This window comes from Stegostoma tigrinum, unplaced genomic scaffold, assembly GCF_030684315.1.
Source record: "Stegostoma tigrinum isolate sSteTig4 unplaced genomic scaffold, sSteTig4.hap1 scaffold_88, whole genome shotgun sequence".
NCBI classification, from domain to species: Eukaryota; Metazoa; Chordata; class Chondrichthyes; order Orectolobiformes; family Stegostomatidae; genus Stegostoma; species Stegostoma tigrinum.
In genome coordinates, this window is record NW_026728813.1 from 1,036,990 (window position 1) to 1,062,055 (window position 25,066).

The 25,066-nt window shown below is 47.3% G+C and overlaps 1 protein-coding gene across 2 annotated transcripts in view; it reads right to left on the reverse strand.

The window, feature by feature from the left end:
- The window catches only part of LOC132209342 (uncharacterized), a 76,436-nt gene that overhangs the window by 5,995 nt on the left and 45,375 nt on the right, over positions 1-25,066 (reverse strand). For both annotated transcript variants that reach the window (XM_059644462.1, XM_059644463.1), the window contains 2 exons: positions 10,293-10,429; positions 1,845-2,113 (listed from right to left, as the gene is read on the reverse strand). In XM_059644462.1, coding sequence (XP_059500445.1) covers positions 1,845-2,113; positions 10,293-10,429 — 406 coding nt within the window. The remainder of the gene's footprint in view (positions 1-1,844; positions 2,114-10,292; positions 10,430-25,066) is intronic.

A 25,066-nucleotide genomic window follows, 5' to 3' on the forward strand; every position in this document is an offset into this window, starting at 1 on the left:
TGATGAACGTCCGACCACACATTCATGCAATCCCTAAAGCTGTCTCTTTACATCTTTTCAATCCTGCCAACCTGTCTCTTGTCTCGGCTCATTCGCAGTGAAACCTTCACCTGGAACTACTTCACTTCTGGACCTGACAATTCCAATGCATTCCCTGATGGAGACCCACATTTGTCCATTGAACACTTGAGGTCGTCTAAAACTCCACTGCCTGAGTCTCAACTTGAACCAATTCCTATTCTCTGTACTTTCCACCTGACTGATACCATTAACAGTAATTTTATTAAATTCTCATTTTTGTTTACAAATCATTACTTGGCTATGCCTATCGCTATTTTGGTAATCTCCACCAGTCCAACCATACTTCAGGATAACTGCACTCGTCTAATTATGTCCTCTTGCCCACTCTTGATTTTAAACGGCCCACTACTAGTTGCCAAACATTTAATTGTGTCGGCTTCAAACCCAAGAAGAGACTTCCTACACCTTCAGCGAGCAAACTCACATCCAGAACCTCAACCCAAGCAACAAATCCTCTCAAAACTCGCTAACTTCCTACACCTCTTAGCCTCTGTACATTTCCTCTTTTAAGGCACTTTTTCAAACAATCCTCTTTCATCAAGCTCTTGATCATCTGAACTAACAACTTAATAAGGCTCAGTTGTATTCTGGGATGGTTAACACTCCAATCACACGCCTTCAAAGTTTCCCTCCATTAAAGAGATTTTATAAGTGGTTGAAGTCATTGCCAAGCAGAGGGGGACGAACTGGGGAGTTATTTCAAAGAGCTACGATATGCCAAACGACCTCCTTCCACACTGGCCAACTTTGATTGTACAAAAACAAAAATGATTTTCAGACTTGGGAAGATCCCTCAAAAATGTCACAAGTAACCAGCTTTTGGGCAGAGTCGAGCTGCTGAGATAATAGACCAGGATTTAGGGGTACCAGGAGTGACAATATGCTGAACACAATCAAATTTTGAGGTTGTAGAATGATGTGGTCTTCGGCATTTTTGACACTTGGACCATTTTCCTTCCTTTCCACAGAACAAGTCAAATAGTGGCAGCACAATGTTGCATGGCCACTCAAGCTTGCTCCACTGTCGATGATGATTGTGGCTGGTCTTCCACATCAATTTAACTTGGGCTCATATCTCATCCTCTTTTCAAAACATCGATCTATTCACGTGTAGTATCCCTCTCGCTAACTTAATGAGAATTCATTCCAATCAATGAACTCCTAACGCTGACCCACCCCAGGTCAAAAAATTCAGCTGAGATCAGGAACTGATCTCGCCTGTATGGCTGAGCTGGCTTTTAAAAAGTTTGCCGGTGAGACAGTCCCAGTGAGAAACATTCATTCAAAAAAAATAATTGCATGGATGGCTCTCCAATCCTAAACTCTATTCAAATTCAGTTGGCTTGTGATGCAGACTGATGCCCTGCAGAGAGGGCTCAATTGCCACACCAGTGAGCTGACCACAAAGGGTCTTCGCCTCAACCCCTCTACTTCCCTGAGGCATGGTGATCTTCAGGTTAAATCATAACCAGTTGTCTCTCTCTAAGGAGTTGCCAAATGGCGTGCTAAGACTTTACCTTGAACCCTGATAACATGGCAACAAGCAGATAACTCAGCTGATGTCACTGACTAATAGAATCCTCAACTATACTAATATTAATGATGTGATATCATCAGAAGGCATGCTCAACTAAGTTTTAATTTGCAAATTAAGTTAACAACCATTCAATCAATATTACTGAAGTACTCATATTACTGATCGTCTCGATACAACATTGTGGTTACATCTGTTCATAAGTGAAGTGTAATGTAATTGCACTTACTGTGGTTTTATCAAAGTGATCCTGCAATGAGTCAATAAGCAGGTCACTCACAGGTTGCCAATCAGTGTGGACCCCCTCAGCTGTTATCACATGAGCCTCAAGATCATCCAGAACTTTCTGCAGTTCTTGAAGTTTCTCCAACGCCTTTTCCACCTGTTTCTGCCAGTTGCTCGCACGGATTTTCAGTTGTTCCCAATTTTCCTTCACTTCTATTGACTGTTTGCGGACAGCTTTGGCAATTCTCTGGGCTCTCTCTTCCGGGGCAGGTTCTGGAAATATGGAATGCAAATAATTTATCAACTATTCATGATTTTGATCGATAGATTTTCTTTCTAATCCCCTTTCCTTCAAAAGGTCTCTCTGGACTTTCTCCTGAAATTGGGAGAAATAGTATAAGACGAAAGATTTTGGTACAGGCACATCAATGATAAATTCTGTAATTAGCTGGCAGGTCGCGGAGCCATTAACAGAGAATCACAGAGAACCAATACAAAGCCAAATAAAATTCTGCAGATATTTGAAATTTGTCACTACCAAGGAAACTTTAAAGAAGGAAAAGGATTAGTGACTAAATGGGTACAATTCTCAACAAAAGATTTGAAAAATCCTTTCAGGATATCTTTCATAGCTATGAGACAAACATCCAACACAAACCAACTTTCATCTTTCAGGATTGGCAAGTTAGAATGATAAACCCAAAGTCTACCCTGCATAGTTCGCTCTGGAACTCACCTCATGAGGTTGTTAAGAGATGTAGAGATAACAAAGTGTGCAGCTGGATGAACACAGCAGGCCAAGCAGCATCTGAGGAGCACAAAAGCTGACACGTTGGGCCGAGACCTTTCATCAGAAAAGGGGGAGGGGGAGAGAGTTCTGAAATAAATAGCGAGAGAGGGGGAGGCGGATCAAAGATGCATAGAGGAGAAGATAGGTGGAGAGGAGACAGACAAGTTAAAGAGGTGGGGATGGAGCCAGCAGAGGTGAGTGTATGTGGGGAGGGAGGGAGGGGATAGGCCAGTCCGGGGAGGACGAACAGGTCTCCGGGGCGGGAAGAGGTTAGGAGGTAGGAAATGGGGGTGGGGTTTGAGGTGGCAGGATGGGATAGGTGGGCTGGTTTTGGGATGCGGGAGGGTGAGGGGTGATTTTGAAGCTTGTGAAGTCCACATTGATACCATGGAGTGCAGGGTTCCCAAGCGCAATATGAGGTGCTGCTCCTGCAACCTTCAGGTGGCATCGTTGTGGCACTGCAGGAGGCCCAGGATGGACATGTCACCTGAGGATTGGTAGGGAGAGTCGAAACAGTTCGCGACTGGGAGGTGCAGTTCTTTAGTGCAAACTGAGCACAGGTGAAGCGGTCCCCAAACCTCTGTTTGGTTTCCCCGATGTAGAGGGGGCCACAATGGCAACAGTGGATACAGTCTACCACATTAGCAGATGTGCAGGTAAACATCTGTTTGATGAGGAAATTCTTCCTGGGGCCTGGGATGGGGGTGAGGGGGGGGGGGGGGGGGGGGGTATCGGGACCAGTGAATTTTAAACGTTGTGATGACAACATTTATGGATATGCAGGGAAAAGTGCTGGGTGTAGGGAGTGCTAGAGGGGAGTGTGGAGCGGATAAGGGGGTCACCTAAGGGTGGTGGGAAAAATGTCTTTGGTGGTGGGGTCGGATTGCAGATGGCAGAAGGGTCGGAGGACGACGCATTGAATCCGGATGTTGGTGGGGTGGTACGTGAGGGCGAGGACGACACTGTTTTGGTAGTTATTATGGGGTGCGGGTGTGAGGGATGAGTTGTTGGAAACGCGGGTGACACGGTCGAGGGCGTTTTTGACCACTGAGGAGGGGCAAGTTCCGGTCCTTGAACAACCCTCAACAGTTTCTCTTTCAATTCCTCCCACTTCCTACAGACAAAGGGGGTGGCCAGGGTAGCCAAATGGGCCCAAGCTATGCCTGCCTCTTTGTAGGTTACATGGAACGCTCCCTCTTCCGTACCTACACTGGCCCTCAACCCCACCTCTTCCTCCGTTACATTGATGACTGTATCGGCACCGCCTCGTGTTCCCACAAGGGGCTCCAACAGTTCATCCGCTTCACCAACACCTTCCTCCCGAACTTGAAGTTAACCTGGACAATCTCTGATACCTCTCTCTCCTACCTGGACCACTCTATTTCCAACCACTGAGAAACAAATATCCATTTCAACTCCACCAATTCCCACAGCTACCAAGATTACACCTCCTCCCACCATATTCCTGCAACAATTCATCCCCTATTCCCCATTCCTTTGCCTCTGCATCTGCACTCCCAGGATGAGGTATTCTATTCCCGTATATCTCAGATGTCCTCATTTTTCAAAGACCACAACTTGCCCCGCTCTGTGGTTGATAACGCCCTCGACCGTGTCTCCAGCATTTCCTGCAACAAATCCCTCTCACCCAACCCCGCAACAACAACCAAAACAAAGTCTCCCTCGTCCTGACGTACCACCCCACCAACCTCCGGATACAACGCAGCATCCTTCGAAACTTTCAGATTCTCTGGGAGGCTACGGAGGAGGTGGCGGAGCCTTTGGCCTTGATCTTTGAATCCTCATTGTCTACAGGTTTAGTACCAGAAGGCTGGAGGGTTGCAAATGTTGTGCCCTTGTTCAAAGAGGGCAGTAGAGATGACCCAGGTAATTATAAACCCAGTGAGCCTTCTGTCTGTTGCAGGAAAAGTTTTGGAAAGGATTATAAGAGAGAGGATTTATAATCATCGAGCAAGCACCAATTTGATGGGAGATAGTCAACATGTATTTGTCAAGGGCAGGTCGTGTCTCAAAAGCCTCATTGAGTAATTTTGGAAGGTGACCAAGCACGTGGATGAGGGTCGGGCAGTTGACGTGGTGGACATGGACTTCAGTGAAGCCTTCGATAAGGTTCCACATGGTAGGCTATTGGAGAAAACATGGAGACATGGGATTGAGGGAGATTTAGCAGGTTGGATTAGAAACTGGCTTTGGCTAAGGAGGCAACCAGTGGTGGTTGATAGAAAATATTCAGCCTGGAGTCTGGTTACTACTGGTTTGTCTCAAGGATCTGTTTTGGGACCACTGCTGTTTGTCATTTTTATAAATGACTTGGACGGAGGCATTGGTAGATCGGTTAGTAAGTTTGCAGATGACACTCAAGTCGGTGGAGTGGTGGACAATGTGGAAGAATGTTGCAGGTGACAGGTAGACTTGGATGAACTGCAGAATTAGGCGGAAAGCTGGCAGATGGACTTCAATGCGGATAAATGTGAGGTGATTCACTTTGGGATGAATAATAGGAAGGCAGAATATTGGGTCAATGGAAAGATTCTTGGCAGTGTTGCTGTGCAGAGGGTGTCCATCTATGTCGATCCCTGAAAATTTCCATCCAGGTTGATAGTGCTGTGAAGAAGGCTTACGGTGTTTTAGGTTTTATTGGCAGTGGGATTGAGATCCAGAGCAACTGTCCAAACAGCTGGTGCGGTCTCATTTGGAATATTGCGTACAGTTCTGGTCGCCCCATTACAGGAAGGATGTGGAAGCATTGGAAAAGGTGCAGAGGAAATGTTGCCTGGTCCGGAGCGAAGGTCTTCTGAAGAAAGGCTGAGGGACTTGGGTGTGTACTCATTGGAGAGAAGGTGGTTCAGAGGGGATTTAATAGAGACATACAAGATGATCAGTGGATGAGACAGGGTGGACAGTGTGGGTCTTTTTCCGAGGATGATGACGTCAGCTTGTATGAGCAACAGTGAGGGATAATAGATTTGAGATAGATATCAGAGGCAGGTTCTTTACTCAGAGAGTGGTAAGGATGTGGAACCCCCTGCCTGCCAATGCAGTTAGCTCAGCCACATTAGGGGCATTTCAATAGTCCTTGGATAAGCATATGGATGATAATGGGATCGTGTAGGGGGATGGGCTTAGATTAGTTCACTGGTCCATCCACATCATCGCAATGAGCAAAAAAGCACACCGTTGTCTCTACTTCCCAGGAGGCTAAGGCAATTCCGTGTGCCCACAAGGGCAACTTTCACTCATGTACCACAGAAAGCATCCTATCTGGATGCATATCACAGCACGGTTCCTCTAGCAAAACAATCCCTAATTATTATGGCTCCTGCCTTTCTTCTTCCAGGCAGAATTGCTTCTGCTTTGTCATAACTAATTTGGGAGAAAATCCACGCTCAGTCTAAGTTAATTCTTCCAACAATTCAGATACCATGGAATACTGAGCAATGAGTTGGTATGTGAGAAAAAGAGAGAGAGAGAGACAAAGCCAGAGAGGTTGGGGGGGTGGGGGAGGGAGACAGAGACAGAGAGAGAGAGCATGCGCGAGAGAGAGAGAGAGAGAGAGCGAGTGAGAGAGAGATGGGCGATGAGGGAGAGAGGGAGAGACAGACAGACAGAATAGGTGACACAATGTGAGTGTGTGAGCGCCTGCATCAGACAGTGAGAGAGATGTTGCTGAGGTGGAGATAGTTGAGAGTGTCGATCACCAACAATCTCTCCTGGTCCACCCAGATCGTCGCAATGGGCAAAAAAGCACACCAAATGTCTCTATTTCCCCAGCAGGCTAAGGTAATTTGGAGTGTCCGCAAGGTCAACTTTCATTCATGTACCAGAGAAAGCATCCTATCTGGATGCATGTCACAGCATGGTTTGGCAACAGCTCTTCCTCAGACCACAAGAAACTACAGAGTCATGAACACAGCATAGTCCATCATGCAAACCAGCCTTCCATTCGTTGATTCCACCTCTACTTCCCGCTGCCTCGGGAAAGAAACTGACATAATCAAAGGCCCTTCTCACCCCACAATTACACTCTCTTCTCCCTTCTTCTGAAGGAAAGATGTAAAAAAAGTTTGTATACATGCGTGAAAAGATTCAACAACAGCTTCTTCACCGCTGTTATTGGACACCTGAATAGGACACTGAAAAGCTTAAATCTAATTTTGATCTTGCTCTCTGTGCATCTTCTCTGCAGCTGTCACTATGTTCCGTTTCACTAATGCGCCTTGTTTGATATCACCTGTCTATACTGCATGCAGAAGAAAACTTTTCACTGGACCTGGGCACATGTGACAATTATGACTCAAATCAAGATAATAAAATGTGAGGCTGGATGAACACAGCAGGCCAAGCAGCATCTCAGGAGCACAAAAGCTGACGTTTCGGGCCAAGACCCTTCATCAGAGATGCTGCTTGGCCTGCTGTGTTCATCCAGCCTCACATTTTATTATCTTGGATTCTCCAGCATCTGCAGCTCCCATTATCTCTGACTCAAATCAAATTGACTGTGTGCAAGAGAGAGGTGAGCATATGATTGTGCTCAAGAGTGCAAAGACAGTGCATGAAAGTGCGTGTGTGCGCACGACAGAATGTGTGCGCCAGTACTGTGCTTGAGAGTGTGTGAAAGGGAGTTAGCACACCAAGGGAGTGTTACAGCATGCATGAGGGAGTGAGTGTGTCTGTAAGTGTGAGTGAGCTTGACAGCAAGTGAATTTGCAAACCTAAGTGTGTGAGGGAGAGATTTGTGGTCGTGTGTGTGTACTTGAGAGTAAGAGCATTGGCAAAAGATCCTGCGACAGTGCATGCAAGTGTGCCACAGAATGTGTGCAAGACCGTGTACGACTGTGTGATAGTATGGAGTATGAATGAGTGAGAATGTGACAGAGTGTGTTCGTGAGAGACTGTGTTCCTGACTTTTTTTTGTGTGTGTGTAGTGTGTTTGTGCATGAGGGACAGAATATGCATGTGCAACATAGTGTGACTGTGAACCTCTGAGATAAAGACTGCAAGAGCGAGAGCGAGAGAGAGAGCGAGAGAAGAGATGAGGATTGAGAAATCATGAGTGGTCAATACCTGGAGGAAATAAAGAACAACGTGTGAGTGTTCAGAGAAGCCGCTGGATGTAATATGGAGGCTATTGTTTTATTGATTGTACTAAATGAAAAGCAAGTGTCACCTCTCAGTGTCAGTGGACAGGAGATGCGCATTAGAGAAGGAGATATAGTCAGCCTTGTGAGAGACAGCAGACAAGTTGCAAATGCATAGAAACTGACATTAAAGCTTTCTTGTCAATGTGTAAAGAGGTGAGACAAATATGACGAGTCAATATTGTACCTTTGCACTCAGTAAAATCATAGAATCATGAATCAGAGAACCCTTACAGTGTGGAAACAGGTCCGTCAGCCCAACACGTCCACGCTGCCCCTCACAGCATCCCACCCAGACCCATCCACCTATAACTCACCTAACCTACACATCACTGAACACCTTGGGAAATTTAGCACGGCCAATCCACCAACCTTGCACATCTTTTGACTGTGGGAGCAAACTTGAGCACCCGGAGAAAACCCATGCAGGCACATGGAGAATGTGCAAACTCCACACAGAAAGTCACCAAAGGGTGGAATTGAGACAGTGGTGTTAACCAGAGCCACTGTGCTCTATATTATGCGAATTCAGCTGCAAGCATTTTTTTTTAAAGAAGGGAAACTTACCATCGTCACAGGATTAGAGTGGTTTCAATCTTCTATCAGCTTTGAGAACCTTATCCATATCTGCCTTCACAAGGGCAAGGTGTTGGTAATGGTGTGAGACCGGTTAGTCTGCAGCAGCTCGCCATGCAAAAAATTAACGGCACTTTCATTGCTTTTTACCTAGGGGCATAACAGAAAGACAAGAACATGAAAAAATCCTGAAATCTTTCTCCAATTTCAATCTCAAAGGGACCATCCGTTCCTCAAAAGTCATAACCAAACTGAACATGGGCCTCCTGCAGTGCCACAAATGATGCCACCCCAAAGTTGCAGGAACAGCAACTCATATTCCGCTTGGGAACCCTGCAGCACAATGGACATGGCTGACAGCTCTGTCAACCACGAATGCAAGGAATGCTCAGTTGAGGAAGAATGCAGACATTTCGGAATCCCTCCAGCAGAAGATGATATCATTCGAACAAATGGATCTGTCTGGACAGTCCTGTTGGTAGATTTTGGGAAGTAAGACTCCATTGTTTGTCATCAAGGATATGGTTGAGTGATCATGTTCAGACTGAAGAGGCCAAGAATGTGAGGCTGGAGAATGGGTGCAGAGCCATGCCTCTCGGAATTCCTGTGCGTGTCTGTGCTTGGCTTGGGCTACTACGGTTACCTTGTCGCAGTGTCCTCTGAGAGGCGTGATTCTCCACCCATAATGCAACCAACAAACAGATCCAATTGGACCCCCACACACAAACCCATACAGATCAAAACCGGAAATGACAGTACTCATGGTAACAGACTGGACAGTGTCAATTCCAGACAGAGTAGAATAACATCGTTTCATTGGAGGCTGTACTGATGATGTCACCGATCATGGTGACGAAACGTCTGAATGAGAAGAAGCCAGCTCGGCGAGCAAGTCCACAACCTCAATCAGAGAACTGGCTGTTTTGAACTACCTTGTTCAAGAGTTTCAGTTTTGATTTTGAATGTTAAATCTCGCTCCCACATAGGGATGGAGGATTACTGTTAACAGCTGCATTCTAACTAATTCATATCGAATCATTATTGTTTTGACCAGTCTTCGGGTCAGGCTCCCTCGGTGACTGAGTCTCCCAAATTGTTAAGTTCCCTCGTGAAAGACTCCCCTTCTTCACACACACAACGAGATCCACCTCAGTTGGTACGAATTAAGCTGATTAAAAAGGATCTTTGTCTTGTGGATACCTTCCTATGTTTCAGAAGGAGTCAAGATAACTCAGGGTGACACGGTGACTCAGTAGTTAGTAACGCTACCTCACAGCACCAGGGACCCGAGTTCCATTCCAGCCTCGGATGACTGTCTGTGTGGAGTTTGCACATTCTCCCTTTGTCTGTGTGGGTTTCAGCTGGGTGCTCTGGTTTCCTCCCACAGTCCAGAGATGTGCAGGTTGGGTGGATTGGCAATGCTGAATTACCCACAGTGCCCACGGATGTCTAGGTTAGGTACATTAGCCATGGGAAATGCAGGCTGACAGGGATAGAGTAGGGGAATGGGGATGGGTCTAGGTGGGATGCTCTTTGGAGGCTTGCTGTGGGCTTGTTGAACTGAGTGGCCTGTTTCCACACTGGGGATTCTATAAAACTAGCTTCTCCTGAACTCGTGAGAGAGTGAGTTTATCAATTGCTAAATGCAAGAAGTCATAAGGCACCACAAATATGCACAAGTTAGAAACAAGAAATTTGCTCAAAAACCATAAAAGTTAAGAGGGATACGGATACTTCAGCCTTTGGATTGTTTGTGAAGAATATAAAGTGGGATGTTGTGGCCACTAAGTTGGGCGATCCCCGTAATGTTGATATGAATTCAGCAGTTAATTTTGAGATTCTTGTTGAAATTCTTTTGACCTTGTTTCCCTTTTGACATTGCCCAGGTTTGCAGAGCTCAGAGCAAGAGATTTTCTTTTCTTCTTACCTGCAGCATAGGGCGATGAAACGGCTGTCCCAGAGCCGTGACCTCCGCAACTCCTGAGACCACACGAGCACATTCGCCCAGGAATACACACGGACTGAGACGAAAGAACTATCGGGATAACAATACTCAGCGTGGTACTGGAAAAGGCAGCATGTACAAACAGAAAACAGCTGTAAATAGTGTCAAGAGGTGAAATCAAGTGATAAAGCTAAATTCATGGCTCTTTGCTTGCGTGCTCATTGTATTCAGAACAAAATCAACAAATAAATAGCACATTTCTAGGTTGACGGGCATGATTTTATAGCTATTACAAAGACATGGTTACAAGGAGATCAACACTGGAGGTAAGTGCGCAGGGCTTTACGACATTCCAAAAAGACAGGCAGGAGGGAAAGTGACTGTAAGCAAAGAAATTAGTATGAGAGCAAGAAACGATCTTGGATCGGAAGATGTAGAATCCAATGTTATTTATTTGTTAATGGGAGGAGGACATCCCTAGCTACGCAGTCTTTATTGTCCATCCCTAATTGCCTAGGGGACAGTTCAAAGTCAATCATATTGCTGTGGGTCTGCAGTCACATATAGGCCAGATCATGTAAGGGTGGCAGTTTCCTTCCCTAAAGCACATCAGTGAACCAGCTGAGTTTTTCTGACATTTGGCAATGAATTCATGGTCATCATTATATTCTTAATTCATGATTTTCTTTTATATTGAATTCAAATTCCACCATCTGCTGTGCTGGAATTTGAACACAGGTCCCCAGAATGTTATCTCAGTCTCTGAATTAACAGTCCAGCAATAATACCACTAGGCCATTTCCTCCCCCATCGTGGAACAAGAAAGCCTGTCGCTGACTCCCACTTGGGAAAAACAGTGAAAAACAGCTTCTTAAATGGGCGATCGCATCTCCTTACATTTTAAGACAGCCATGGATAATCAGGACCTTGTGGGAAGGGACGAAATTGGGGGAGGGAAAATTACATCAGTGTTAGGTAGGAGCTGAGCAGTATTAATTGGGAGGAGCTTTTATTGAACAAGTCAACATTTGATATGTGGGAGTTATTTAAAGACCTACTCTTCAGTTCAGAACTGGCCTATTCCAGGGAAGGAGGAATGACATGGATGGCAATCTAAGGACGTACGGACATAAGAAATAAAACAGGAGTAGGCCATCTGTCTCTTCCAGCTCGTTCCGCTGATCTTTTTTGCGGACTCAGCTCCACTTACCCTCCCATTCACCATAACCCTCAATTCCTTTCCTGTTCAAAGATCTATCTGTTTTGGCTTTCAAAACATTCAACAAGGGAACCTCAACTGTTTCAGTGGGCAGAGAATTCCACAGATTCACAACCCTTTGGATGAAGAAGCTCATCCTCAACTCAATTTTATATCTGTTCACACTTATTTTGAGGCTATGCCCCCGAGTTGGAATTTCGCCCATCAGTGGAAACAATTTCCGATCCATTTGTTTCATAATTTTAAAAGTTTCTGTTAGATCACCCCTCATTCTTCTAAATTCCAGTGACTGCAATCCTAGTCTACTCAATCTCTCCCCGTACAGCAACATTTTTAATTCTGGAATCAACCTCGTGAACCTCCTTTGCACCCCCTCCAGTGCAAGTACATCCTTTCTCAAGTGAGGAGACTAAAACTGTACAAACTACTCCACACCAAGCCTCACCAGCACCCTATACAACTGTAGCATACCCTCCCGATTTTTAAACTGCATCACTCTCGCAATGAAGGACACTATTCCATTTGCTGTCTCAATTACCAGCCGCATCTGCAAACTACCTGATTCAGACACAAGGCTGCCCAGCTCACTCTGCGGAGCAGCATGCTACAATTTTTCACCATTTAAGCAAGACTCCATTTTTCCATAATTGCTACCAAAATGGATACCCTCACATCTACCATCATTGGACTCCATCTGCTAGACCCTTGTCCATTCACTTAAACTTTCTGCATCCTTCCGCAGATTTTCATTGTCCTCTTCAGACTTTACTCTCTCACTCATTTTAGTGTCATCTGCGAACATAGAAAAATACAGTGCAGAACAGGTCCTTCGGCCCTCCATGTTGCGCCAACCTGTGAACTAATCTAAGCCCGTTCCCTCACACTATCCCATCATCATCTGTATGCTTATCCAAGGGCTGTTCAAATGCCCTGAATGTGGCTGAGTTAACTGCATTGGCAGGCAGGGCATTCCACGCCCTTACCACTCTCTGGGTAAAGAACCTGCCTCTGACATCTGTCTTCAATCCATCACCCCTCAATTTGTAGCTGAGCCCCCTCGTACAAGCCAACATCATCATCCTAGGAAAAAGACTCTCACCGTCCACCCTGACTCATCTTTCTCTGATCGTCTTGTATGTTTCTATTAAAGGCCCTCTTAGCCTTCTTCTCTCCAATGAGGACAGACTCGAGTCGCTCAGCCTTCTCTCATAAGACCTTCACTCCAGACCAGGCAACATCCTGGTAAATCTCCTCTGCTCCTTTTCCAATGCTTCCGAATTCGTCCCGCAATGGAGCGACCAGAACAGGTCGCACGAGCGTTTTGTGCAGTTGCAGCATGACATCACGGCTCTGGAACTCAATCCCTCTACCAATAAAGTCTAACACACCGTATGCCTTCTTCACAGCACTATCAACATGGGTGGCAACTTTCAGAGATCTATGCACATGGACGCCAAGGTCCCTCTGCACATCCGCACTACCAAGAATCTTTCCATTGGCCCAGTATTGTACCTTCCTATTATTCCTCCCAAAGCGAATCACCTCACATTGAACTCCATTTGCCACCTTTCCGCCCAATTTTGCACTTTATCCAAGTCTCCCTGCAACATGCGACATTCTTCCACATTGTCCACCACTCCACCAACTTTAGTGTCATTTGCAAACTTACTAACCCATCCACCTATGCCTGCGTCCAAGTCATTTATAAAAATGACAAACAGCAGTGGGCCAAAAACAGATCCTTGAGGCACACCACGAGTAACCGGACTCCAGGCTGAATATTTTCCATCAAACACCACTGGTTGCCTTTTTACCGAAAGCCAGTTTCTAATCCAAACTGCTAAATCTCCCTCAATCACATGGCTCCGTATTTTCTCCAATAGCCTTCCATGTGGAACCTTATCAAAGGCTTTACTCAAGTCCATGTACACTACGTCAACTGGCCTTCTCTCATCCACATGCTTGGTCACCTCCTCAAAATCTCCATGAGGTTTGTGAGACACGACCTGCCCTTGACAAATCCATGTTGACTATCTCCAATCAAATTGTTGCTTCCGAGATGATTATAAACCCTATCTCTTATAACCCTTTCCAAAACTTTTCCTGCAACAGACGTAAGGCTCACTGGCTGTAATTGCCTGGCTCATCTCTACTGCCCTTCTTGAACAAGGGCACAACATTTGCAATCCTCCAGTCCTCTGGTGTTAAACCTGCAGACAATGAGGACTCAAAGATCAAAGCCAAGGGCTCCGCCACCTCCTCCCGAGCTTTCCAGAGAATTCTCGGAAAAATCCTCTCAGGCCCAGGGGATTTATCTAGCTTCACACCTTCTAGAATTGATAACATCTCCTCCTTACTAACCTGAATCCTTTCAAGTCTAATAGCACGTATCTCAGTCGTCTCCTCGATGATATTCTCCTCTTCCTCAGTGAAAACAGATGAGAAATATTCATTTAGCACCTCTCCGATCTCTACCCGGTCCACACACAACTTCCCACTTCTGTCTTTGATTGGCCCTATTCCTACCCCAGTCATCCTTATATTCCTCACATACCTTGAGAAAACTTTACGGTTCTCCTCTATTCTACCTGCGAATGACTGCTCAGGACCCCCTCCGTGCTCTTCTTAACTCTCTCTTTAAATCCTTTCTTGCTCATCTGTAATTCTCCATCGCATCAACTGATCCATCTCATCTCAGCATCACATAAACCTCGCTCTTCTGCTTATCACGAGATACAATTTCTTTCGTAAACCACGGTTCCCCTACCTTATCACTGACCCCTGCCTGACAGGGACGTACCTATCAAGGACACGCAATATCTGTTACTTAAACCAGCTCCCCATTTCGATTGTCCCCATCCCCTGCATTTTCCTACCCCATTCTTTGCCTCCTAAGCCTTGCCCATTATAATTGCCTTCCCCCATCTGTAAGTCTTGCCCTGTGGCATGTTCCTCTCCCACTCCATCGCTAAACTAAACGTAACCGAATTATGGTCACTCTCTCCAAAGTGCTCATCTACCACTAAATCAAACACCTGGCCTGGTTCACTGTCAAGTACCAGATCCAGTGTGGCCTCCCCTCTTGTCGGCCCTTCGACGTACCGTGTCGGGAAACGCTCCTGCGTGCATTGGACGAAAACTCATCCATCCGACGTACGAGAGTTACAGCATTTCCAGTCAATGTTTAGGAAGTTAAAGTCTCCCATAATGACCACCCTGTTCCTTTCACTCCTGCCCAGAATCGTTTTACCAATCCTCTCCTTCAGATCCCTGGAACTTGGCAGAGGCCCATTAAAAAACGCCCAGCAGCGTGGCCTCTCCTCTCCTGTTTCTGACATCAGCCCATCCCACCTCAGTAGACCAGTCCTCCTCAAAAGTTTTTTCAGCCTCCGTTATACTGTCCTCGACAAACAAAGCCACACCTCCCCCTTTTTTCCCACCTTACCTGATCTTACTCAAAGATCTGAACCCTGGAACCTGCAACATCCATTCCTGACCCTGCTCTATCCATGTCTCCGTAATGGCCACAACATCGAAGCCCCAGGTACCTATCCATGCTGCAAGCTCACCTCGCTTATTCCGGATACTCCTGGCAGTGAAGTAGACACACTTCAATTCAGCTTGCTGTTTGCCAGCACACTCCTGGGACACTGAGATCCTGTCCATGTCCTCTCTATTCTCTTTCTCCTGTGTACTGAAACTACACCACAGTTTCCCATCCCCTTGCTAAGCTAGTTTAAACCCACCCGAACAGCACTAGCTAATTTCCCGCCCAGGATATTAGTGCCCCTCTGGTTCAAGTGGATACCGTCCTGTTTGTAGAGGTCCCACCTTCCCCAGAATGAGCCCCAATTGTCCATGTACCTGAAGCCCTCCCACCTGCAGCTTCCCTGCAGCCACGTGTTCAGCTGAAATCTCTCCCTGTTCTTTGCCTCGCAATCACTTGGCACGGGTAACAAACCAGAGATAACCACTCCGTTTGTTTGAGCTCTCAGCTTCCAGCGGAGCTCCCTGAAATCCTGCCTGACGTCCCTATTCCTCTTTCTACCTATGTCGTTGGTACCTATGTGGACCATGGCTTGGGGCTTGTCACCCTCTCCCTTCAGGACCCCAAAGACACTATCCGAGATAACACGGACCCTAGCACCTGGAGGCGACGCACCAATCGTGAGTCTCTTCGGTTCCAAACAAGCCTTCTATCTGTCCCTCTAACTATTCAGTCCCCAATGACTAACACTCTCCTCCTATACCACCTTCCCTTCGTTGCAGGGACAACAGACTCTGTGCAAGAGACCTGCACCCCAGTCAGTATTGAGGTAATGCCTCATCGTAAGGAGGTCAGAATTGACCGAGTGGCAGATATTTAGAGGGTCAGTACTGAGGCAGTGCACAACCGTCAGAGGGTCAGTACTTCAGGAGAACCCCATTATCAGAAGGTCAACACGAATGGAGAGTCACATCGTCAATGGTTCAATCCTGAGGAACACTTCATTATCATAGGGTCAGTCCTGAGGCAGTGCTTCATTGTCAGAGGGTCAGTATTAAGGTTTAGAATTGAGGGAGTGCTATCTGATTATGTCACTCTGACAATGAGGCACTGCCTCAGGAATGAGCCTCTGACAATGAGGCACTTTCTCACTTCTGAATCTCTGACAAGGAAGCATTCCCTCAGTGCAAACCCTCTGTATGGACCCCATGTCAATGAGGCACTCGCTGAGTACTGACCCTCTGACAAAGTTCCAATAGCTTACTACTGACCTTCTAATCATGTGCCCCCAACACCATTTCTAAATCTGTTACATTGAGGGCACTGCCTCAGAACTGACACACTGGCTATAAGGCAGTCCGTAAAGACTGACCCGCTGATCATGAGGCTGTCCCTCAGTTAATGACCCTCTAAATATGAGGCACTCCTGTAATTCTGACCGTCAGGAGCTACCTCAATGTTGACTCACTGATATAGAGGCACTGCCTCAGAATTGACATGCTGACGATGGGGCACTTGCTCAGGACAGACCCTCTGATAGAGCTGCAGGTTTGATATTAGAGCAGTGATGCACCGCGAGCAGGTCAGTATTAAGGGAGTGCCACACAGTCAGTGGACCAATATTAGGGGAGTGCCACACTGTCAGAGGATCACTCTTAATGGAGTGCTGCACTTGTGGTGAGTGAGTACTGAGGCAGTGCGGCACTGCAAAGGGTCAGTAATGAGAGAAAGCTCCATTTTCAGAGGGTTAGCACAGAGGAAGTGCTTAATCAGAGAGTTATTTCAGAGAGAGTGCTGTATTGTCAGAGTTTCGCACTGAGGGAGTATCACACAATCAGAGGTCCAATATTAAGGAAACAGTGCACTGTTGGAGGGTTGATATAAAGGGAGGGCTGCACTGTCAGAGGGTTAATGATGTGGGAGTGCTGAAATATCACAGAATCAGTCCTGAGAAGTGCTGCACATTCAGAGAGTTAGTGCTGAGGGAGTGGTCTAATGTGAAAAGATTGATATCAAGGGGCACTGCCGAAGGATCAGTAGTGCAATACTGTCAGAAAAACAATATTGAGGGAGTTCTGCTGTGTCAGTGGGTCAATATTACAGGATTGCTACACGATCCACGTATCAATGTCAGATGGTCAGTCCTGAGGGAGTGCTGCACTGTTGGAGGGCCAATATTGAGTGTGTGCGACACTCAAGAGGATCATTTTGTTGGACTTGTGCACTGTCAGAAGTTCAATTGTAAGCAACTGCCACACTGGTAGCGGGTTAATATTATGGGAGTGCTGCACTGTCAGACGGTTAAAGATGAGGGAAAGCTCATCATCTGACAGGGCATCACTCCCTTCAGACGAACCCTCAGGCGGTGCAGCACTCCAACAAGTTAGTTTCAGAGGCATGTTGTCCCATCAAATTGACCCTCTGAGACAGGAGCATGCACTAAATATCGACCCTCTCACAATGCTGCACTGCCTTAATATAGGCCCTCTGGCAGGGCGGCTCCCTTTCAGTACACACCTTCCAACAGCACAGCACTCTCCCATCATTGACCCTCTGACAGTGCAGTACTCTCTTAATATTGAATGTGTCACACTGCACAACTCCATTAAAATTGACCCAAGCAATCCATGAATATTTGCCCACTGACAGTGCAGCTCTTTCTCAGTTCTGACTCTCTGACAGTGCAGCACTCCCCGAAATACTGTCAGAGGGTCAATACTGAGAGAATGCTGCACTGTCAGAGTCAGCTCACTGCAGTCCTATCAGATGTTCAGTATTAAAGGTATGCCGCATTGGGAGTGCGTGAGCGTCAGCGAATTCTGCACTGCAAGAGGGTCAACAATGAGGAACTACTGCAATGTCAATGTAACAGGGTCAGAACCGAGTGCCTCACAATCAGAGGGTCAGGATTGAGGTCAGAATTGAGACAGTTATGCAGGATTAGAGTGTCACTGCTGTGGTCGAGTAGCACTCAGAGGGTCAGTACCGAGGGAAAGCTTCATTGTCAATGGATCACTTCTGAGGCTGTGCTACTTCGTCGGAGGGCCATACGAATGCAGTGCCTCATTGTAATGGGATACGAATTGAGGGAATCGCACAATCAGAGGATCAGTACTGAGGTCCTGCAGCACTATCAGCAGAGGGTCACGACTGATGGAGTGCCTTATTGTTAGAGGGTCAGTGCTGAGGGAGTGCATCATTGTCAAAGGATCAAATTGAGATGATGCCTCATTTTAATATGGTCAGTTTGAGGTCGTGCAACACTGTCAGGGGGCCAGGAGTACTGAGGAAGTGCTGAAAATCCCCATGATTAAGGGAAGACCCTCATGTTTAAAATGTCAAAACAGAGAGAGGGCATAATGGCCAGAGGGTCAGTTCTGAGTTTGTACCTTGTTGCCAGGCGGCTAGTTATGACAGAGTACCGAATCTCTGGGAGTGGCTAATCTGTCAGAGAGTCAGGACTGAGGGACTGCTGACCGTCTCTCAGTGCTGTAATTCCCCAGCACTGAACCGCTGGCACACTCTTACTGTTGACCCTCTGAGAGGGCAGTTTCCCTTCGTACTGACTCCACTCAGTGTAGCACTCCCTCATTGCTAACCCAACTCTGTGTAGCAGACCATTAATATTGACCCTCTGACAGTGCAGTGCTCTGTGATGACTCACTGTTCTGACAGTGCAGTTCTCCCTCAGTAGTGACACTCTGACAGTGCAGCACTTGCTAAAAATTGGCCTTCCGACAGTGTGGAGCTCACTCATTGATGACACTGACAATGCAGTACTCCCTCAGTACTTACTCTGCAACACTTCAGCACGTGCTCATCATTGACCCTCTGACAGTATTGCAGTCACTTAATATTGAGCCTCAGTCCTGGAGCACTGTCTGAAGATTGACCTCCTGACAGTGAAGCTCTCCCTTAATATTGACCCTCTGAGAGGGTGACTTTCTCTCAGTGCTGACCCTTCAGTGGTGTCGCATGACTTACCACTTTCCCATCACCACCTTATGCTCCCGCGCCCCACCCCCCACCGCATCAACATCATCTTTCTGAAATTGTTGCATTCCCTGAATTTTAACACTCTGATAATGCAGAATTCCTTCAATATTGACCCAATGAGAACATAGCAGACCCTTCTTATTGATGCTCTGACAGTGCAGTGCTCCCTGAAAACTGGCCCTCCCTCAGTGCAGCACTCCCGTAGTAAAGAACTCCCCCCCCGGCCGGACCCCTATTCAGTGCTGAGCTGCACTCAGTGCTGAACCCCCCCCACCCCGAGTGCTGACCTCCCGTAAGCTGAACCACTACAGTGCTGCACTCCCTCATTGTTGACCGGCCACTGAGTGCACATCCCCGCTTAGTGCAGCTCTCCCACTGTGCTGAGTCCCCCTCAGTGCTAACAACCCACAGTGCAGTACCCCCTCAGTGCTGACCACTTTCAATTCTGACACCGCACTCCTTGTCAAGGAGACAGAATCAAGGCAGTGCGACAGGATTCGAGTGTCAGTGCTGTGGTACAGTAGTACTCTGAGGGTCAGTACACAGGGAAAGATTCATTGTCAATGGGTCAGTTCTGAGGCTGTGCGACTTTGTCAGAGGGCCATACTAATGCGGTGCCTCATTGTGGGGTTGACACTGAGGGCGGTGTGGGTGAAAAGAATGAGAGAGTGTTGCACTGAGCAGGGACAGCATCGAAAGAGTGCTGCACTGAGCAGGGTCAACACTGAGGGAGTGCTGCACTGAGGTCGGGTTAGCATCAAGAGGTGGTCAGCACTGAGGCAGTGATGGGGTGTTAGCACTGAGGGAGTGCTGCACTGAGGGGTGCTCAGCACTGGGATGGTGTCAGCACTGGGGAAGTGCTCCATGAAGGGGGTTTCAGCCATGAGGGGCGAGTTTGCACCGAGGGGGATCCAATATGAAGGAAGTACTGCACTATCTGACGATCAATAATAAGGGTGTGCTCCACTCTCGGAGGGTCATTCTTGAGGAAGCACCGCGTTGTTGGACAGTCAGTACTGAGGGAGTGTTGCATGATCAGTGTCGTCACTGCGGGAGCTCTCCACTGTTGGAAGGTCAATACTAAGAGTGTGCTGCACTGTTAGACAGTCAATGATGAGCTAGTGATGCATGTGCGACATTCCCTCAACTCTTATCCCATTACAATGAGGCACTGCATTAGTATGGCCCTCTGACAAAGCAGCACAGCTTTAGAACTGACCCATTGATCATGAAGCTTTCCCTCAGTACTGGACCTCAGAGTGCTCCTCAGCCACAACACTGACTCTCTAATCCTGCAGTGCTGTCTCAATTCTGACCTCAGTCCTGACCCTGTTACCTACTGACATTGCAGTTCTTCCTTACCATGGACACTCTGGCCATGGGACACCACTGTTGGCCCTGTTGCAGTGCAGAATTCACTGACACTCACCCTCTCCCATACCTTCAATACTGAATGTCTGATAGGACTGCGGGCAGCTGACTCTGACAGCGCAGCATTCTCTCAGTATCGACCCTCTGACAGTAATTAGGGGACTGCTGCATTGTCAGAGAGTCAGGACTGAGGAAGAGCTGCACTATCAGAGGGCAAATATTAATGGAGTTGTGCACTGTCACAAATTCAATATTAACAGAGGGCTGCACTGTCAGAGAATCAATGATGACGGGGCAGTGCGTTGTGAAAAGACCTGTAATAAAAGGCATGCGGCCTGTCAGAGCGACTAAACGGAGTGCTTCACTGTGAGAGGGCCAACATTAGTAAATGCTCCAGTCTCAGAGGGTCAATGTGATGGGAGAACATCTCTCTGACATTATCTTGTTGGCGGGTCAGCGCTGACGTAGTGCTGCACCGTCCGAGGGGTCGGAGAAAGGGAGTGATGCACGACCAGGTGATCAAGGAGTGCTGAAGTGAGGGGGTCGTCAGCTATAAGTGGGTGAGCTCTGAGGGAGTGCAGCACAGTGTGGGGTCAGCACTGCGGGAGTGCTGTTCTGAGGGGGATCAGGACTGAAGGGGGTCAGCACTGAAGCAGGTCAGCGTTGAGGGAGTGCTGCACTGAGGGGTTCAGAATAAAGGGTATGCTACACTGAATGGGTCAGAAATGAGAGGGGGGTCAGCACTGAGGGAGAGCGGCACTTTAAGATGTTCAATATTACTGTGTCCTGCACTGTGAAAGGGTCAGTATGAAGGCAGCACTGCAATATCAGAGAGGCAATGATGAGTGTGTGCTGCACTGCTGAAGGGTTAAATTTGAAGTGGTGTCCCACGGCCAGAGTGTCAATGGTAAGGGAGCATGGCATTCTCAGAGTGTTATTGCTGAGAGAACACCAGTATGACGGAGGGTTAATACTGTGGCAGAGATGCACCGTCAGAGAATCAGTCATCAGAGAGTACGCAGTGTTGGAGGGTCAGTACTGAGGGAGTGTTTCACAATCAGAGCGTCAGTTGTCTGGCAGTGCTGGAAAAGCTCAGCAGGTCTGGCAGCATCTGTGGAGGCAAAAACAGAGCTAACATTTCGGGTCCAGTGACCCTTCCTCAGAACTGTTCTGAGGAAGATCCCCACTTCTGAGGAAGGGTCAATGGACTCGAAACGTTGAATCTGTTTTCTCCTGCACAGATGCTGCCAGGCCTGCTGAGATTTTCCGGCAACTTTCTTTTTGTTCCCGACTTACAGCATCCGCAGTTCTTTTGTTTTTTATGTCTGGCAGTGCTTGTTTGCTTGTGACCTTCTGAAAGCACAGCACACTCATAATCTTGGCCCTGTGACAGTCCAGCACTCCCTCAGTACTGATCCTCCAACAATGGAGCATTCCTTCAATACTGACCACCAGCGCAGCACTTTATTTCTGAGAGTAGTCTGAAAGAAACTACCTTTGCTTACCCAGAGACACAGGGAGAGCAAGTGCATATTCTGTAGGTGACTCAGGATGTATTGTAACCTGAACAAGTCAAACAGTATTTCAGATTAGTTTATAATTAAAGATTATTCTAACTGTCTTCCTGGAAAAGTACAGGCCCTCCAACATGGGGCTGATACTAATACACTCACTCAGAAGTGACCCTCCAGCAAAGCAGCCCTGCCTCAGAACTGACCCTGTGACAATGAGCTACTCCATCAGCAGTGAATCTGTAATCACGTGGCACTCCCTCAATTCTGAAAACATTACACTGAGGCACTCCTACAAAGGCCTCTGCGTTTTAGGGATTATTTACAGTCATCCCTGTGTTTTACAGGTTATTGAAAGGGGTCACTGTTTTCAGGTTTATTTTCACCCTCCAATCTTGCAGCACTCCCTCAATTCAGGCGTGTAGCAGTAATGTCTCCAGACTGAATCTCAAAAAGTGTTGCAAACCCTCAATTCTGATCTGCTCAAAATGAGCCACTGACTGAGTATTGGCCTTCTGACAAAAAGTCACTTATTCAGAACTGGCCTTCTGACAATGTGACACTCGTCCACATCTGATCCTCCAGCAATGAGGTACTACCGCAGAACTGATCCGCTGACAGTAAAGCACTGCCCCCTCAGTTCTGACCCTCTGACAGAGCTGCAATACTTCAGGACTGAACTTCTAATCATCTTGTACTCCATCAACTCTGAATCCAATGCACTGAGGTACTGACTCAGTATTTACAGTCTGCTCCTAATACACCCTCAGAATTGACCCGAAGGCAATGTGACCCTGCCTCAGAACTAACTCTGTGACAATGAGGCACTTACTCAGCGCTGAATCTCTAATTGTGCAGCACTCCCTCAGTTTTTAGGCACTCCTTCCAGACTGGCACACTCTCAAGGCTGATCCGGCAGCAATGAGGAATTGCCTTACAACACAGCCACGAACAACAAGGCCCTCTTTAGGACAGTGTCTGATAACGAGGCACTCACTTGGTTCTGAGCCTCTGACAATGAAGCACTTGCTCAATTCTGACCACATTCAAATGAGGCACCCTCAAACTGATCTGAAACACCTCAGTTTCGACCTTCTGATGGCTCTGAAATGCCTCAGTTTATATCCTCTGACCGGTCTTTTAATTCTGACACAATTACAGTGAAGGTCAGCCTCCGTGCTGACACTCAGAGTACATCACTCCCTCTGACAGTGTTGCACACCCTGAGCATCACTGACAGTTTCAGCGTTCCCTTCATATGGACCAACTCACAATGCAGCACTCCCCTAACATTATTATTTATATTGACGATCTAACAGTACAGCCCACCTCAGTGCTGACCCTCCGACAGCGCAGCATTCCCTCATTACTCACCCTTTGATACTGTAGCCCACCTTTGGTAATGACACTCTGACAGTGTCACACTCCCTTACTATCGGCCTTTCAACAGTGCAGCACTCCCTCAATGATGACACCGTAACGATGCAGGGTTCCCTCAGTCCTGGCTCTGCAACAGTCAAGCATTCAATCAACACTGACCCTCTGTTCGTGCAGCACACCCCTAATATTGATCCTGTGACAGTGCAGCACTCCCTTAATATTAACCCGCTGCCAGTGTGGCACTCCGTTACAGAGCAGAACTCCAACAAAGTGATCATCTGAGTGTCGCGCACACACTCAATATTGACCCTACAACAGCGTAGCCCTCCCTCAGAACTGACCGTCTGACATTGATACACTGACAGTGTCGCAATTCTGTAATATCGACCCCCACTGACGCAGCAGAACTCTCTCAATATTGGCCTTCGGACAGTACTGCGCTACTGATCCTTCGGCGGTGCCTCTTGATATCAATCCTCTGACATTTTCGCACTCCCTCAGTACTAACTCTCTGAACGTGCAGCACTCTCTCAGGTCTGATTCTGTGCTATTTCGGCACTCCCACGTCATTAACCCGCTGACAGTGCAGCACTCCCTTTATATTATATTATATTTATCAACCCTCCAACAGTGCACTATTTCCTTAATATTGGACCTCTGATTGGACAAGCTGACAGCATCTCATGTTCTTTATCGACAGAGAGTCAGTTCTGTGGCAGTACCTCATTGTAATGGGTCAGAGTGGGTCTAATCAGTCCAACCCCAAACCTAACCGCGGCTTCAGGCCTAAGCCTAGCCTCAGGCCTAACACTCACCCTAAGCAGAAGCCTCAGCCCCAAACCTAAATGTGGTCTGAGCTCTAACCCTAACCATAGACTGAGCCCTAAGCCTAACCTCAGCCTTAACCCAAAACCTCTCCCGAGCCCTACCCCGAACTCCAAACTTAACCTCATTAGTCACCCTAACACAAGTCTCATCCCTCACCCTAACTCTACCCTCATCCAAAACCTTGTCCAATCCTCACACCTAACCCCTAGCCTCGGTCCGAACCCAAACCCTAACCCTCGCCACCCTCTCACGCTAACCCTCATTGTTAATTAGTGAGTACTGAGGTATAGCAGCACTGTCAGAGCATCAGAATAGTGGGAGTGAACTATTGTCAGACTGTCGATACTGAGGCAGTGCCTCATTATAGAAGGGTCAGAATTGAAGCAGTGCCACATTAACAGAGACTCAGTACTGAGGTACTGCAACAGCGTCATAGAATCTGAACTGTGGGCGTGCATTATTGTCAGAGGGTCATGATCTGAGGCAGTGTCTCCTTGTGAGAGGGTCAGTACTGACAGAGAGCCTTCCTTGCCTGACGGTCAGTACTGAGGCACTGCTTCTTTGTCAGGGGGTCTGGAGGGATAGTGTCTCATTGTTGGTCAGTCCAGTGTGAGGCAGTAGCTCATTCTCAGGTCGAGGGTCAGTCCTCAGGGTGGGCGGATGATGTGGAGGTGCTGGTGTTGGAGTTGGGCGGACAAGGCTGAGTATTGACACTCTGCTACAAATGCACTCTCTAGTGCTGACCCTCTGATAAAGGCAAACTCCCTAATTGCTGACACTCTGCCAAGTAGGCACTGGCTCAAACAGACCCTCTGACAATAGGCCACTGACCCTCTGATAGAGCTGCAGTACCTCAGTGAGGCAGTGGCACTCCTTGAATTCTGATCCCATTACAATCAGGCACTGCGTCAGTACTGACGCTCTGCCAAAGAGGTACTGCCTGAAAACTGATCCAATGACAATG